This window comes from Populus alba, chromosome 17 (genome assembly GCF_005239225.2).
Source record: "Populus alba chromosome 17, ASM523922v2, whole genome shotgun sequence".
Taxonomy (NCBI): Eukaryota; Viridiplantae; Streptophyta; class Magnoliopsida; order Malpighiales; family Salicaceae; genus Populus; species Populus alba.
The window spans coordinates 13,553,237-13,572,354 of record NC_133300.1 but is presented as its reverse complement, the minus strand read 5'-3'; the positions used below and the strand labels follow the sequence as shown (position 1 = coordinate 13,572,354).

General features: G+C 33.7%; 1 protein-coding gene across 1 annotated transcript; it reads right to left on the bottom strand.

Annotated features, from left to right (window-relative positions):
- Positions 1–3,426: 3,426 nt before the first annotated feature.
- On the bottom strand, positions 3,427–9,534 carry LOC118060392 (probable mitochondrial-processing peptidase subunit beta, mitochondrial). The gene is made up of 9 exons (XM_035073616.2): positions 8,802–9,534; positions 7,824–7,988; positions 7,589–7,726; positions 7,346–7,497; positions 6,840–6,948; positions 6,184–6,282; positions 5,043–5,108; positions 4,152–4,259; positions 3,427–3,756 (listed from the first exon to the last, which is right to left on the bottom strand). The coding sequence occupies exons 1-9, from the start codon at positions 9,459–9,461 to the stop codon at positions 3,670–3,672; spliced, it is 1,584 nt and encodes a 527-aa protein (XP_034929507.1). The 5' UTR covers positions 9,462–9,534; the 3' UTR covers positions 3,427–3,669.
- Positions 9,535–19,118: the final 9,584 nt, after the last annotated feature.

The window sequence follows — 19,118 nt, the reverse complement described above, 5'->3', positions numbered from 1 at the left end:
CACGACAAAGAGGGTCAGAGCTTCAGTTTCCCTCCAACAACTGTCATGGGCACACGACACAACTGGAATGAAGAGTCAAGAATGTGTCCTTTGTGATGTGGATTTTGTTTGTGGGGTTTATGCTATCTATGATTTTGGTTTCTCAATTAAAAATGAGAATATTTTTTTTGAAAATTAGAAATGTTCATTGAAAAAAAATTTATTAGTAAAATAATACAGTTAAAATAACACAATTTGTACTTGTTATGGTTCTCAAATCTAACATTTAAAGATATTATGAATTGAAAATGCAACATTTAAGAATGTTGAGTTTGAAAAACACAATATCTTTAATTGTTTTATAATTATGAACCCGACATGTACCAAAATCCTAAACAATACCCTAGTTTTAAACCCTCTCCCTAATTAAATTTCACATATGAACACATGTACAAAAGACAAATGGGTTTAATGTAGTTGGAATGTTAATATTGTTTTAGGCTTTTTTATTTGAGAAATTATTAATTTTGATATTTTTTTAAATTTTCATATCTAGACTGTTTAGAATTTCTAGTCAAGCATATAAAGATGAATAAAGCCAACATTGTTATGTTGTGTTATTATCAACTTCAATTATCGTTAAACAAGTTACAATAGAATAATTTACATAAATATACTTGTAAATCAAAGAAAATAAAAGAAATACTAGTTCAAAATAGGCACACAATTATAGTTAAAAAATCCTAGTTTTTTTACACAATATTTAATATAGGATACAATGGCCCACATGTTATATGTATATTTGGCTTTGAATTTTTTATTATAAGCTTCTTTAGTTTTCAAAGCAATCCATAATAAACCTTAATTGTACCTTCGCAATAGATTTGAGAATTCCAAAATTTAATTTGTGCAGGGAATTTGGAGTAAAATTAGATGAAGTTTTGAGTTATCATTAAAGTTAGATTTTACGGTTTGGAATAGGATTAATGATAAGTGTTATTATTTAAGGTTTGATTTTGGGTTTAGGGTTAGTTAGGGTGAGGGTGAGGGTTTTGGGTTTAGGATATTGTTTAAGATTTGATTTTAGAAATTTAGGGTACATGTCGTGATTGAGAATCATGACATCTTTAGTTCTCTTGTTTTCTAATTAGTAGATATAAAATGTGTTATTTTATTAAGATTTTTTTCTATTTATATTATTGAAATATTTTTATAAATGGTGTTAAAAAGCAAAAACCTAAAAAATGATCGGTAGTTGATGATAAGTGAGTTTTCCAAATTAACTTCTACATTCCAAATTATCATTTGCATTTGAATTTATTTTTATAATTCCAATTGCAAATTTTGAAAAAAGTTCATTACAAAAAAATTGAAAATATAGCAAAAACACTATTCATTTGCATAATGAACTTTTCGTAGTTCTTTATGGTTTTCTTATTTTGATCATCAAGCTTTACTTTTTCATAATTTTAGCCCATTGTATTTGTTCCTATATATTGTTTTTTTTTTTCATTTCATTAGCTTTCTATCAGCCTTAATTTGAAAAACCAAATTTAGTTTTGTTGCCTAAAAAAACTAAAGATGCAGAGACCAAATCTGAGATGTTATCTAAAACCAAGGTCTTTTTTACTATTTAAGAAGCACATTGAATTTTTTTGGCTTTTTATTTTCATCCTTTTAGCTCCAAAACTTTATATTTTTTTTGTCTTTAGTTAGAGTGAGGAGAAGAAAAGTTTTCAAATAGGAGCAATGAGAGAGAGTTTATGGTTGATCAAATTTTAACATCAAACAAGTCGTTTTCGAGTGTCAATAAGTTTCCATTTAACAAGAAAAGTTTAATTTAATTGATTTTTACCCATTTTTTGATGAGAAAAGTAGATTGGCATTAGATTTTAATTAATTGATTTGTTTTCTACTTGATTTTGTGTTTTTTCTTACTACCACTTTAGGGATATTTTAGATAAAATGATTGGTTTTGAGAGACTACGAGGATGTACATTATGTGTTTTTAGTTGAAAATAAATTGAAAAATAGCTTATTGGTCCAGAAATTGGTTTTTCAGACGATGTGATATCTACTATTACAAAACGTATTGTGATTGTTTTCTTAACAAAAAAAAGCAGATGACATGAAAGGTCAGGCTCACATATATGGCTTAGGTAGGCATGCTAGCTCATCCAAGCCAAACCCCTTACTTGTCTTTTTTTGACCTTCAATTTTTTTTTTAATTCAAATAGGATATTTTAATTTTTTTTTTACTAAATTTCATTTAAATAAATAAATTAGAATTTTAATTGGGGTATTATTTAATAAAGTGTAATTTAGTATTTACTTTTTTTTTAATAGGAATTGTAACACTTCTTTCTAATATAAATAAACACTTTTTTTATATAGCCCTTCATGATATATTTTTAATAGTTGTCTTTTTTAGTTTTTATATTTTTTGCTATCGTTTAATTAGATAAAAAATATATTCTAGAAAACAAACCTAACCAGGTTCATGATCCATGTAGTAGACTTGACTATTTAAACCGAGTTGATCAAAATTTGTTATTATTTCAAAATTTTTTTTTTTTAACAATAACTTTAAGTTTTATTTTTAGTCAAATGAGGTTATGGAAGAAATGAATTGTTGTAGAACCTACTCGTTGATTTGCATCATGCTAGCATGGTTTAGTGATTTTATTTACATTGAATTTAAATTTTTTTCTATAAAAATATTGATATAATAAAGTAAAAAAATAAATAAATAGCATGTTGTTATGTGAAATCATGTTTTTTTTTTATGTGCATCTACCCATTAGCTTCCCATTTTAGACCCATCATTTATTAACATTCCATTTTAGACTAATCATTTATTAACGCATATTATTGTTAATTAGTTTTATTCAGCGAATGCTTTTATTTTTCAGTTTACATTTGAATTTTTTCTTGTTTTTTATAGAAACACTTAACAACACACATATACATTTAAATCAATTTCTAATATAAGTAAAGCAAGAGCACGGGGACTAGCCTTGCTCTCAGGTACAAGTTTTACGGAGAAATTGGTGCAGTCCGAATCTCTTTTAGAAGAAACTTCTAATTTTGGTGTGCATGAATAAACCCTAGCTACCGAAACGGGAGTTATGTACGTATAGTTATACGTACAGTAGCCCTTGGAATGTACGTCCTTTCTGGTTAACTGTGAACGGGAGAAAACCAAAGCAAAATACTTGAAATAAAAAAGGAAACACGTACAGATCCAACATACAAGGAAGGAGACTCTTAGTTCCTTAGAATGGGGGACCAAGATCTCGACAGCATTTATTGATTTTGGTTCAAGTGGTTCCAACTGTATGTGAGCAACCAACCCTTAAGCGAGGTAGCTAGCTAGCAGGTGGCAGTTGGAAAATAGAGCCATGTATTTTTCTCCTATTCAAGAAAGGGAAGATGCAAGCTCATACATCAGCTTTAAATGGACTGAATTAGAAATCCTTTTCAGCAGCAGCCTATAGGCATTTACTGGAGACTGCATTCGCTTATTACTGTCAACAATGATACCATTACAGAAGCAAAAACCTTAAAAAAATGGGGGCTTAGGCGGCCGTGAGGACTCTCCAAAGATATCGGTTGCGTGTAGAAGCAGTAAAATGTTTGGCAACTGCACAATACACAAGAATGCAGTGATAAACAAACGCATGGCAAAATCTAGTAACGATTCAAGTAGGTCCTGCGCCTGAACCAGTTGTAGTCACGCAACCCTTGGACGGGACCCATGGCAGCAATTGCAATATCCTGCAATAACATAACATCAACACATCTTATCCAAAACTCCCAAGCCTGTCCCATATGTGCATGTGATTTCTTTCAAACGATGGAAATCAGTAGGGTTTATTTTTTATGTGCAAGGTTCTTTAACAGGCAAAAACATTTATCATTAGGATTTAGCTCTTTGTGCACTTGTTAACTTATATTCGCAAAACACTTTCCCACTTTAACAAATTGACACGATTTAAAAGTTATTATAGAAGAAAGAAATAGATAAATAGACATAAAACTTGAGATGGAAATTCAATTCCTGCAACTAACAGAGCTTCTAGCTTCAACAGGATTCTTACAATTATAAACTAGTTGATGTTAAAGCAGGATCTAAGATAACAATAAGACTTGGGGTATTCTATAGTTTGTACCTGGTCGTGAATAAATCGGTTTGCAACACGTTTGATAGTGCTTGAATCGACAGCATCAATCCTAGCAAACAGTTCGGCATATGGGATTCTTCGACCATAAGTAAGTAGCTGCAACCATATGCAGCCAAATGTAAGGAAAAAACAAGTAACTAAAGTAGATTACAATTCTGATTTCACTTCAAACAAGATTACTCTCACTAGTCAGTGTCTATGATCCTACAACTGTTAATCATACAAGAATAAACACCTAAAACCAGACAATGGAAGCTGCGGCATATTACTAAACACTATTTTGTATAGCATAATTATCAACGACTCACATGACTTGGATCTAGTGAATAACACACATTAATCATGTCAACCTATTTCTTTTTTTATACATAGAAAAACATGCTGCTAGTGATAACTAATCTGTAGTTTGAAAGGAACTATTTAATAAGGGGAAAGAAAATTCTAACAATAAAATAGTGCGTATAAACACAAACGGATACAAAACACAAAATTATCAGCCTATTCAAGAATTAAAATAACAGAATATTTTCATGGAAAACAATTGAATGTGAGTATTATTTTGTTTTCATTGAATTTCTTGGTAACACTGATTAAAATAATTTGAAAGCCTTTGCACCAACTAAAAGATCAGCCAATGAAGGATCAGACTTAAACATCAACATGGACAGCACAACACATGCTGTTTAGATTGTCTCAGCAGACAATTGTGCTTGAAACTACACCAATTATGAATTGGGTTGTGTAATTTGGGAAACCATTCGAAAAATTAGCAAGGTGTTAATTATCTTCAAGCAACAAATCTCATAGTATACCCAGGAAGAGTTGTACAACCTGTACTAGCATTTATTAACCAGATTATTTTATGAGGTGAAGTCATACCTGGCGCCCAATATCTTCCGCTACAGGACTAGTTCCATCAATGTGAAGTAGCAAGGAAGATTTTAACTGCAGTCAAACATGAGTAAGCAGCAAGGTAAGAAAAATGACTAGATTATGAGAACATAGGATGTTCCAAGATCTGTTAAACGTACACATCACCTAGCACATCAAGAGAAGATTATGAGGATAAAAACACACAGCATACAAATGATACAGCTTTAAATCATATAACCCCTTTTTCATTTTTTGAACATACAAAGAAGATTGCACAGTCAACTAGCTTCTTAGCTTCATATGGGAGTTAAAATTTAATTAATTGCTACTCATGTCTAAATAAAGTATATTAAACCAAACAATTGTAGATAATAAATTCCAGCATCACAAGAATGATGGAGTTGTCTAAAGTTCAAGTAATTAATGTCAATCAAGTGCTTATCAATTTAATAGTGGAGGCTCACATTAACTTGAAACAACTGTTTAAACTCAAGAAATCCTACTGTGAAAAGGTCGACAAGATTGACTAACAAAAAACCTTGAATACAATGTCTCATTGTATCCTTCCATCCAAAAAACTATCACAAAAAAAATGCAAATTAATTAGTCAGAACTAGGTTACAAGATACCATTCCAACAGGAGAACAACACAGTTATTAGTATAGCTATTGCTGAGCAAACAAAGTGACATCATGTTACTTGCCTTCTTCACCCATGTTATTTCTTTACAAACAATCCAAACATCAAACTTTAGTTTGATAGAAAGAAACCATGAACTAGACTGGAATTAGCATCTTACAAATTCTATATTGCAGACAGCAACAGCTAAATGTTATTTATGATAATAAAGATTCAACAAGGGGAATAAATGATGACTAGATTAAGAAAGCAAAGAATTTTTGTAAATGAAAATCTGCAATGGGCTTCATCTGCATATCATAATCAACAGATTGGGCAGTCTGATATGCACCAGTAAGCAAACAGAGCAAGGTGGACATACAATTAGTAATACATTGTATGTGATGGGAAAGCATATGTAACACGTTCTGAGTTAATGACCTGGAAATCTTAAAAAAATATCGTATGGATGCCAGCAACAAACATAGAAAATCCACTTTTAAAAGAAAGGATGAACATTAGTAACCACCTGATTACAAGCACGCGTGACATCAGCTTCTGAAACTCGATAGCATAACTTAGTTGTCTCATGCATGATTGCCCAGGCTAAATCATCCAAGCAATCCGGCTGAAAACAAAGCATCAGACAATTTTTTTCATTGAGAAAAGAGGGAAAAAAAAAATCTTAAACGAGAATCCAATCAAAAGGCAAAATGACTTAAATTATCATGATATATATATATATATAGACTTGCTACACTTGAACATCTTATGCTTTCAAAGACGAATCAGCAAGTAACAAATCTTTAATGACTAACTTAAATGAGACAGCAAAAGAGAGATGATGGGAAGAAATGATGGTGGGCCACAAACACATAATGTAGCATTACCTAGGAAGGCATACAATTTCCAATTATATACCAGTCAAAGCAGAGCAAGATTGGAACTGACTTCATAAAAGTTCTCAGAAGCATGATTTATTGAGAGTTACGCATTGGTTGATGAACCAAATTACTCAGGATGATGCGAGAGAGTGCCAGTCAAGTTCCTATTGCAGGCTATGTGAAAACATTATTAACATGTTAAGATTCATTCCAAAGTTACTTGCACCTTTTCCATTCCTTGCTCGACTATGCTAAAACTACATTTTCCCAAATAATAAGAAAACAAGAAAAATCTCCATACCTTCGCAACGGCATAAACACCAAAAAGACCAGTGTCCTTGTAGTTTGTGTTGAAAGCCATCATGCTTTCTGCTATTTCATCAATGCCAACCCTTTGTGCTAGTTCAGAACTGTCCAATGATTGAGATTTAATCAATGCCCTTGCTAACAAGACAAAAGTGTCTTAAATAGTCAGCCAGTTAAACTTTGAAACTTGTCAGGATGTGGAAAAACAGAGAAAGGAATGATCATTGAAACATTAGGGGTTAATCACGCAGCCCTATTAAATGTAATGTTTGAAAAATCTTATTTTTTAAGCTTAATTGCTTATAACTCCACCAACAAAGGGATTCCATTTGTAGCTCATGAGTTGACACATTTCTGTAAATACAGACCACTGTACATATTTGCTCTCCGGAAATGTTATAATAAAAGTCCAAAACTGTTAAATGAAGCCTCCCTGAATACAAACAATTTTTTAAAGATGAATGGCGACGAATCTGGTAAATGAGAGAGAGGAGAGGTTACCCCATGTGCTTTCCACCTCCTGCACTCTTGTTCCAAGAACCTAACATAGCCTGCATGACCATCAAAGCAATGGAATCTGGATCTGTCCAAGATGCTCCTTGAAAAGCGACGGCGAATTGTGCCAGAGGAACATCGTCATCAATTATCCTGACCTGATTTTTCACAACAATGAGCAGAAACAGTAGTTTAGAGAAAGAAAAAGGCATAGACACAAGGCATGGATTTCAAGTTATATCTTCCCACCTCAGAACCAGTGAAATATGCAGGGTCTTTGGCAACTAACTGTGCAGCAGTGGTTGGATCAGATGATAACTTTGTAAACAACTTCTTTACTTCCCCAACAAATTCCTCATGCTTCACAGCCCCTGATGCAACAATCACCTGAAATGAAAGTCACACAAATACCCATGATAAGAATTTCAACAGCAAGCCTTCAATCTTAATAGCAAGCAGAAAGGAAAATAACATAAAGCATTACCATTCTAGGAGCTGTGTAGTGTGTTTGTATATAGTTCTGAAGATCATCCCTGGATATTGTCTCGATGTTTTTAGCAGGTCCCAGAATAGTTCTACCTAAAGGAGTGTATTGAAAAGCAGTTGCATGCAAATGGTCAAAAATTACTTCCTCGGTTTGCCCTTCAACCTACAATTTTCCACATACATCATTTATAACTGTTAGAAGCAGGAAGCAAAATCAAGTAAGGCTATATCCATAGAAAATGTTGAACTAAGAAAACTGAATGCCTGCGGTAAAATGTTACTGGAAGTACAATACAACAACACACTTTTCACATGAAAATTATCCCCTTTCATAACTTTGAAAAGCAATTGAGCATTTTGTTCGGTACACAGCATAGCAAACAACTCAGTATGCTTACAACAAAGATCCAGTTAAGAAAGTTTAAAACTTTATCACTAGAACATATCATTTAAAACCATCCACTAACAAATACATGACCATTTCTCCATAACCAGGATTCATTTAAACAAGTTTGAAACTTTGATGCTAGGACCTGACATCTAAAACTACCCGACAAACAAACACCACATCTTCTATTCGACAAACTTCATAAAACAAACACCAAAAAAGTTAACTAAATGACCCACACTTGCAAACAACAATGACATCCCTCATTTACTTGTAAATAAATCAACAACCATTAGCATTTCTAAATTAAAAATCAGTAAGCATAGATAACTATGCAATTCTAATTCCCACATGCTCAACCCAAAAATAGAAAGAACCATGTCAAATCCCATTGACCCAAAGCTACAAAGACACCAACTTTCATAACAGTTAGAACCAAAGGCACAAAACTTTACACATATACAACCAAAACCCACAGAATTTTACAACCACCGAACACAAAACACTAGACTCTTTAGACACAACAGGCAAAACAACAAAAATCCATTTCCAATCCAAGTTCAAACAACAGAAAAAACCCAAATTTACCTCCTTCATTTCCAAAGTAATAACGTCCCTCTCCCTAGATATCCTCCCCTCATCGAAAGTAGAGTTCTGCAAAATATCAGCCAAAATATCCAAGGCCTTATTAACATCTTTGTCCATAACTTTAGCATAATAAGTAGTCTGTTCTCTACTTGTATACGCATTCAAATGCCCTCCCATATTCTCTATCTCCTCTTCCAATTCCCTCACGCCCCTCTTCTCCGTTCCCTTAAATATCATATGTTCCAAGAAATGAGCAGTCCCATTTGTCTCATCGGACTCAAATCTCGACCCGGCATCAATCCAAACCCCAACAGTCGCAGTTTTAGCAGCCAGATTCGACTCAGTAGCGACACGGAGACCATTAGGGAGCGTAGTGATGCGGGTTTCAGGTGAGGAGAGGATATGGGTGTGGGTTTTGAGAGTTGGGTGGGGTGACCCGTATTTGAGGAATCTTGGGTCCGGATTTTCGAGGAGTTTGAGCTTTGATTTGACTGATTCAGCTAATCGGTCGTAGATCATGGCGGTTGGTGGTGGTGGGGTGGGTGGAGTGGTGGGACTGACGGTGGCGACGGAGGCGGCATTGGAAAAGGATCTGGCCGTGGTTGCTGATAAAGGTCTGTGGGGCCGGCGAGCTAGGGTTAGAAGGCGCTTCCAAGCCATGATTTTGGTTCGTGTGCGTTAGGGTTTGTAGATAAAAACAGTGGAGACCTGAGAGGGTCTATGATAGTGAAGATATGACTATTAAAGCATGGAGGTGACTTGCAGGTTTGATTTTTTAAACGACGTGTCGTTGCAAGTGTGTGTTTTTACCAATTTTGTTAACAAAATATTAATTAACACATTTAATTTACAAGCAATAATGGAAGTGATAGCTTTTGATTTACAAATTACAAGTAATTAATTACGTAAGATGGTGATTGGAAAAAAAAAATAAGAAGATTTTTTTTATATAAATATATTTATTTATTAGTCTAATGTTTAAGTTTGTAAGAAGAGAAAATATTAGATAAATCTAAATCACAGGACCATTTAATAATTTTTTTTTATATATAAATTATTAAGTTTTTCATAGGAAAATACGAATTACAAAATTCATTTAAATATATAAAATCACATTATAACCTAACAAATTTTTATTTATGTATTCTTATAAATTTATGTTCATTATAGTGATTTTCAATAAATGATTATATATATATATATATAAAATCACCTCCTATTACATCTTTTGTCATCTCTTAAGTAGAAAAGTTGTTGTGAACTTTTATTTGGAGAAAAAGAACCCAAAAAAATTGTAGTGAAAGAAAAAAGTTTAAGTCAAGAGAATTTTTTTTTATGGTTAATAGGTCTCCATCGAAATCTCTAACCCATTTACTTTTTTATATTCAATCAAATAAAACAAAAATTATGAAGTGTATATCTCATATTTATATTTAATAAATTATTTAATTAAAAAATAAAATATCTTTTAAAAACTTAAATTTAACAAAGAATAACAAATAAAAAAAATCAGGGATAACTAGAATCATTTAAAAAAACATATAGAAAGCAAGTAAAAAAATTAACGAGGCTCAATCTCCAATTAAATAAATATTAAATAATAAAATTAAAAAAATAAGAATTAACAAAACATTATAAGATGAGTATCTTTATGATTATATTCAATAAATTAATTTAATTTAATTAAAAAATATATCTTAAAAATAACTAATTTTAACTTATATAATGCACAGGTCATCAACTCTTTTTAATAATATTTATATTTATTAAATTATACTTTTTTCCCTTTAAATCAACCTATAATAACAAAAAATTCCAAGTCAAAATACAAAACTTCTGTAGAACATAAGCATAAAAGTTTACTTTTAAAGATATTTAAATCATTTTAATTTTTTTAAAAAAGTAATAATATCAAAACACCCTTAGGCATTAATTTTTTAAAAATTTGATTTTAAGGTTTTGTTGTGCATCATAAATGCAAAAAAAAAAGATTTATTCTCCATCAACACAATAATCACTAATTTATAGATGTGAAAAGATCATCCTATTTCTAATAATTAGTTCTATGATTTTTAAATTATAAATTTAATTTTTAATTAATTAAATGTTAAAGAATGAAATTAAAAAAAAAAATCAATTATAAAAAAGAGCACAAAAAAATAACCTAAATAAACATGAGTTAATCCGTCAAACTCATGATAAAATTAATGAGATCGGAATAGCTCATATCATGCTAATTCAGGTTAACTCAAGTTTTTTTTATCTATTTTTTAATTCAATTTCGTGTTTCCAAGGTTTTTTCTTTCTAAGTTATCTTGATCTTATTTTTTTAAAAAAATTATCTATTTATTATCATTATTTATTTTTTATCATTTAATTAAAATAAAATCAACTTATTAAACTTAAAAAAGTTGATTTTTCTTATTTCTTTTAAACATGCTTGCAACACCCGATCCTCCCAACGTCGAAATAAGCTTGCCTTAATTTATAAGAGCAAATGACAACAACAAAAAATTAAAATCACCGCGTTCCAAGTTAATTGACAACGAAGAATTACTGAAAACAAATACAAATGGCATCATAAGACTACAAGATGAACACCAGCATGAGTATTTTTTGAAGTGATTTTCTAACAACATCCTGTCGTGATTCATGCCAGGACTCATCTGGAGTAAAATGACTCCATTCACCACCTCCGAGATAAAAACTAGCCGAGGGACTGATAACAACTTGATCAAGGGATGTTGCACTTTTCAGTATATGCGTTATCAACTCCATTTCGAACCAGTTACCATCAACTCCATTTCGAACCAGTTACCATCAAATCCATTCATTTGAACCTTCTTAAGTATGCTATATGTGCATCCACAAGATATCTCGCATCTGTCTTTGATTTTTGTGGAATTCTTCATTGCTCAGCTATAGACAACAGAGACAACTCACAATAAGATTCACAACATTAGACAAAATTGTACTCCAATTATTTTGGCAAACAAACTATCGGATATAAGCTAATAACAAACAGTTCAGATAAAGGGTTTCTTTAGAATGTTTTAACTTTGACAGAGAATAGCAACTGACCATGAAATCAAGTTTCTCCATAAGGGGACAAGCATTTAGATATGTCAATACCCACAACAGATCCTCTTCCACACTTGCTTTGATAAAAAATAGCTCAAGTTGCTTCAGATTTCTGAGTGAGTCCATGCTCTGTGGTAATCTTTTTTCCTGAATGAAAACAACAGCAGATTAGAAAACATATTTTCATTGTCATTATTGGAGGGTAGATACACTTCATGAATTTTGAATCTTTACGTACCTTCCAAGGGTCCATATGTAGGATTAGAGTTTGTAAAGTTGGAAATGTCGCACAGTGGGACAATGCATTTGTCATGTCTATCATATGAATAGAATTGAAATTGAAGTAGATCTTTACCAGACAAGGAGCAACAAATACAGTGATCTTCATGATGTCTCCACTATACTCAAAATCCATGAGATTTGCGGCTATTACCTTAACTGGTGATGCGTTGGAGCAATCAAGCAACACTAGATTTGGAGTGAAGTACTGATCAAAACTTTTAAAAGGGACATATGTTTACAGCGTATCAACATGAGACATTGAAGAAGCAAACAATTAGAGAAGAGGGATGCAAGAAATTCTTCTCCCAAAAAGACATCGTGCAGTTGTAAGGTTATTAGTTTGTTGAATCCGATAAAATCAGCAGGAGGTTTTAAAACACAAGTTCGTAGATGCAAGTGCTTTAATCTTGAATCACTAGGATGGGGAAGAAGCCAATAGGGAAATCTATAATATTCATCACCTAATAGACCATGATGATTCAGTGCTTTGGGAGTACCTTGATGATATTATGTCTTATATAGGGTTTGGCACAAAATGAAGACATGTCATACACCAATGTCTTTCAACTTTGAAATTGGCAGTGATGATAAATGGTTTGCTGACTCAAGAATTTGTTGTTTCTCGAGGTCTTCGTAGGGGGGTTATCATTTTTATTCCATAGAGCTACAGTTAGCGGGATTTATAAAGGCGTGCAGTTGAAGAATGAAGAGTGTATTAATTACTATTATGCAGTACGCGGATGACACCTTGATTTTTTCTCCTCCTAATCTTCAGTCTCTGCAGACAATTAAGAGGACCCTCAAATCGCTCAGAACTAACTTTTATGAAAGTTCGGTTGTCGGAATTAACGGTGTTGTCCAGTACATGGGAAGGTACACACTTGAGCATGGCCGGTAGGATATGTTTAATCAAAAATGTATTAAATGTTCTGCCTCTTTATTATATGTCCATTTTTTTTGTGCCAAAAAGAGTTGCAAAATTGTTAACATATATCCATAGGAAATTTTTGATACAGGCTCTTTGCTTGTCAAGAATCGAGCCATGTTTTGGAGATTGAATAGGGTTAGAAAATCAAAGTGGAAAGTTTATATATGTAACAAATATAATCCTATCTTCAGGAATGAGATCCCCATATTTCATACTAAAGTATGACCATGAGGGCTTTTTTACAGCCATCAAAGATAATTTCAAGTATAAGGTGGGTGACAGTAGAAGTATACTCTTTTGGAGGGATTGTTGGCTCTCGAATAAGCTATTAATGGAAGAGTTCACATGCCCATACAAGCTCTCAATAAATCCGTGTGGTAAGATTATGAAAATGGGCGAGCAGCGCGAAGGAGTTTGGCGCTGGAATATAGCTTGGTGTCGTGAGCTTTTTCAATATGAATCAGCTATACTGGAATCTCTTCTGCAGCTTCTAAGCGTGGTTCAACTAAATAAGGCAACTAAGTTGGTTTGGATCGGATGAGAACTATACTATGAAGTCAGATACAAATTTGATTGACAACCATGCTTGTTAAAAAAATTGAGTTACCTTAGTAATAGACATTTAAGAGCATGGAACAGTGGAACTTATGGAGACCAAGATGCCCGGATGGCTGATATTCAAAAGCAGATTGAGTCTTTAGAGGACTTGAGTGAGGCTAGAGAGTTGTTAAGGGCGTTCTTTAGGCTCAGATTAGCAGGGACAAAGGAAGAGTGTTGTGGATGTTTAGGAGGGGAGGATGGGGATCAGTGAGTTTGAAGGATGTGTTTGCAGGTGTTTGAGAGGCTAGGTTGTACAAGGTAGGTTTGAACGAGGTTGCTAGGACCTGGGTTGCCGGGGAAAGGGAAGGCTTTTTGGTTGGGAGCATTTTGGTTTTTTTTGTAAAGTTACTTAATTAAATCCACATAATTCGTGGAATTGTCAGTATAATTGGTGGAGTTGTTTGCATAACTTGTGGCATAATTGGTGCCATGATTTTTGGCCTTTATCCCCTCACTCTTGCCTATAAATAGGCAATTCCTCCAAGCTTAATTTGCACATCAAGATAAAGAGATCAGCAGCAAAGATGTCATATTTGTAGAAGATAAAATGCAAATGGAATAACATAATAGCATTTTAAAAGAGACCACAACAGTCTAGATGGAAAATACTCAGAATCATACAGCATGAAGAACAAGAACAAATAGAGTCTGAAACTTCTGAAGTTTGACGGTCAACTCGTGAAAAAAGACCACTGGCTTGACACTCAAAATATGTTACTGAGAGTAACATTGCATACTATCTTCTAACAAAGAATGGAGAACCATCAACTTTCCATGAGGCTATCAAAAGCATAGATGTATCTAGGTGGATGACAGCAATGCAAGAGGAGATTGAAGCTCTACACAAGAATAACACTTGGGATCTTGTTCCGCTATCACAAGAAAGAAAAGTTGTTGGCAACAAATGGGTTTACAAGATAAAACGTGATGGCAATGATCAGGTGGAGCGGTATCGTGCAAGATTGGTAGTGAAAGGATATGCTTAGAAAGAAGGAATAAACTTCAATGAGATATTTTCCCCGATGATACGACTTACTACAATCAGAGTAGTCTTGGCGATGTGTGCTATATTTGATCTTCACTTAGAGCAGTTAGATGTGAAAACTGCATTTCTTCATTGAGAACTTGAAGAAGAAATTTATATGCTCAAACCAGAGGGTTTTGCTGAAACAAGCAAGGAGAACTTGGTTTGCAGGTTGAACAAATCTCTATATAGTCTTAAACAGGCGCCGAGGTGTTGGTACAAGAGATTTGATTCCTTCATTATTAGCCTTGGGTACAACAGACTTAATTCAGACCATTGTACATACTACAAGAGGTTTGAAGAAGATGATGATTTCATCATTCTGCTATTGTACGTGGATGACATATTGGTAATAGGCCCCAACAAAGATCGAGTCTAAGAATTGAAGGCATAATTGGTTAGGGAGTTTTATATGAAGGACTTGGGACCACCAAACAAGATTCTAAGGATGCAAATTCACCAAGATAGAAGTAAAAGGAAGATTTGGCTTTCTCATTAATTATTTGAAGAAGATCTTATGATGCTTCAACATGCAAGATTGTAAGCCAATTTCCATTTCACTTTTTATTACTTCAAATTATCCTCAAGTATGTCTCCTAGCAATGAAGGAGAGAGGATGAAGATGTCTCGAGTACCGTATGCGTTAGCAGTGGGAAGTTTAATGTTTGCCATGATATGTATAAGACCAGACATTGCACAAGCAGTAGGAGCAGCTAGTCGATACATGGAAAATCCTGGTAGAGAGCATTGAAATACTATTAAGAGGATCTTGAGATATATCAGGGGTACCTTAGATGCCACATTATGTTATGGAGGATCATAATTTACTGTCAGAGGTTATGTTGACTTATATTTTGCTGGTGACCTTGAGAAAAGAAAATCCACTACAGGCTATGTGTTCATAATTGCAGGAGGATCTGTGAGCTGCGTCTCTAAACTTCATATTGTTGTAGCGTTATCCACAATAGAAGCTGAGTATATGGTAGCTACACAAGCTTGTAAAGAAGCAATATGGATGAAGAAATTTATGGGGGAGCTCGGGCACAAACAAGAGAAGATTCTTTTGTATTGTGATAGTCAGAGTGCCTTGCATATTGCAAGGAATCCAATGTTTCATTTAAGAACAAAACATATAGATGTTTAGTATCACTTTGTTTGCGAAGTGGTGGAAGATGGAAGTGTGGATTTTCAGAAGGTTCACACAAAAGGAAAACCCAGTTGATGCTTTGACCAAACCAATCAACACTGATAAGTATATATGGTGCAGATCCTCTTATGACCTAGCAAAAACATCAGCAGTATGAAGATGACAAGTATAGAAAGGATAGAAGAATCACAGATGATCAAGTGTGAAGACTTGATTAAATCATCAAAGTCTTCAAGTGGGAGAATGTAAAGTCACTTAATTAAATCCACATAATTGGTGGAGTTGTTGGCATAACTTGTGGCATAATTGGTGCCATGATTTTATGGCCTTTTGTCCCTCACTCTTGCCTATAAATAGGCAATGCCTCAAAGCTTATTTTGCACACCAAGATAGAGAGAAGAAGAGAAGAGTGAAGAGAGAGTAATCCCACAAAGTTGTGAGGTATTTGTGAGAGAGTAAGTGAGGTGTTTTCTCCTAGTAATAGAGAGATTCTTAGTTGTTCTCCTATTATTTGAGAGAGGTTGTAATTCCCACATCACTTAGTAAAATCTTTCTATACTTGCCCGTGGACGTAACCTAATTGGTTGAACCACGTAAATTCTTGTGTGTCTCATTTCTCGTTTTATCCTATCACTTGCCTTTTGTCTTGTTAGGTTTGCATGCCAGTATCCTACTTTGCTCACAATCTCTCTCACTTTGTTGCTCTCTCTCGGTGCCTATTTATAGGCAAGAATGGTGCCACCAGCTCTAGCTCTTCCTCAACAATGGTGGTTGCCAACTATAGCTCTTTTTCAACAATGGTGGCTGCAAACCTTTGACATTTGGGATGGGTGCACATGGTTGGTGGAGCTCCAGCTGCAACTGCTGCATTTGTCAATGGATGGTGCCGTCCATTAATGGTTGATGCACATTAATGGCAACAAACCCAATAAGTCTACAAATCCTCGTGATTCGCGGGAGTGGCTCACAGGATGAAGCACGAGGATTGGAAATGAAATCAGCTTTTTTGTTCAAACAGTTGTTGAGGATAAGTTCACTTTGGACATCCTTGTATTCTTCCGTTGAAATGGATTGAGAGACTTTGTACCTATACTGTAAATCTGACAGCTTTTCATTAGCTATGTAATTGGACATTTGTTTCTTAGCATTGATATGGATATGATAAACATCATTGTCGGCCATACTGAAAATTGAAAGCAAACAGAGGTCTGAGTTCCTGCACTAATCTGCAGTTCATTGTATAAGCCTAGTCGAGATGTTTGGATCATGACACCTAGCATGCAGCTCTTGTGATCAAACCATTGATGCATTCATGATATTCGCCCCACCTAAACAACCTTAAATTAGTTTACTTGTAACATTTTTGAACAATACGAAATAGCGTGGAAGTTCACTCTATACCTTTAATAGAAACAAAATATTCTCGCTATCAAAGTTATTATTATGATGCATATGGAACCAAACCTTGAGTCATGATAACTTAGTATTGATAATCAATAATATAAAAGTTCTTTGGAAGGATAGGTAAGGAGGGGAAGAGGGGCAAGAAAAAGAGGAGAAGTGGCTGAAATTGATCACCTGCATGCATGTAGGGAATGTGCAAAACATGCATGTTGTACGTACATTTCCTGTCGTCTACTTGCATACAAAAGAGTAAAAAGCAAGAAAGAAAGCACACAAAACTATCGATGTTTTGAAACAAGGGAGGGAAAACATTGAGGGGGGTTGTGGTTAAACCCTATCATTACTCTCTCTTTTTAATTCAAATTGTTAAATAGAATATTATTATTCAATATATATATACGCAGGACCTCATCCCCCAATGTTCATATCATGTATATTACTATTATATGATCTGGACCTTTGAATCTGTCCACGGTGCAAATTTCTTGGTTCCCATACCCAACCTTCTCACCTTCCCCGTTCCTCCTTTCTTTTGGATTATTGCATGGGATGTATTATATGTTGGTAGGATAAACCACTGGTGGCGGCTTTGAAACACTCAGAGGGGATAAAACACACGGTTTTATTTCAAAACAATAAGCTTATAAAATTACAAACAAAAACACTCTTAATACACACCCTCTCTTTCTCTCTAGTGTTTCTCTCTTCTCTTTCCCAAACTTAATAACATAAACTTAGCTGCCTATTTATACATAAATTGAAAGTAAGAAAATTCAAATTTCAAAGGGTGGTGAGTGGTTGATAGTTGGCGGTTGAAGGTGGTGAGTGGTGGCATTTACCACAACATTATACAGACTAAAAATATGCATCAGCGTTGGGTGAAGATGACATCAGCTGTACAAAGTGAATAGGTCATGATTTCTAAGGTAGAATTGGTAAAGGTTCTATTGCCAAACTTTGTTTCGTTTTCTTTTTATAGAAATCTTAACTTTTAATTGCTATTAAATTGTCTGATTTTATTATTATCTATCAGGATTACTTAATCATGCATACTAAAGCAAAGGTTTCCATACATTTATAATTGTAAAAATTGTACCGTATATAGTCATGTGTTAGCACAAGAAAACGGATGTCTCGATGAAGAAGTGGAAAAACCAAATAAGGAAAAGAGTTATGGGCCTTGAAGGCCAGAAGATGTCTCGATGGATGTTGAACAGTCACACATATGCATGGTCTCAAGAAGTGGATTGTACTGTGTAATCAAAAACTTTTACGAACATGGCTTCTAACAAAATGTTTGTTTAGAAATTTAATAAATGTTATTTTTTTATTTAAAAATATGTTATAATAACATTTTTTTTAATATCAGTAAATCAACAATCTAAAAAAATAAGAAATAATAATAATTTGATTAATATATGGCAGGGCTTCCTAAACCAGAGCCATGTGTTCCTGCAGAATATATAAATGTTGATTAGGTCAATGTTTTGTTCTGAACAAACACGCAAGAATGAAGAAGGCTTCTTCAGAAAGCTACAAATAGGTGTGAGTTTGTAAAGAGAAATAATTGCTTTCAATACTTAATTTGCCATAAACAAACATAAGACACTGCCAAGAACCATGCTTGCATCTGGCCATTCCAACAACAATCAAAATCACAATAATATGTTCCTCTATTAATATGATGATGAGTGCAACAATCTTAAGAATCGAAACCATCGTCATATTAAAGCTGTAATGGGTGAGCAGAACAATCTTTTTCAGGACTGGAAGCCATTGCAAATGATGAGTGAAGGTATTGTAAAGTCACTTAATTAATTCCATATAATTGGTGGAGTAATTGGCATAATT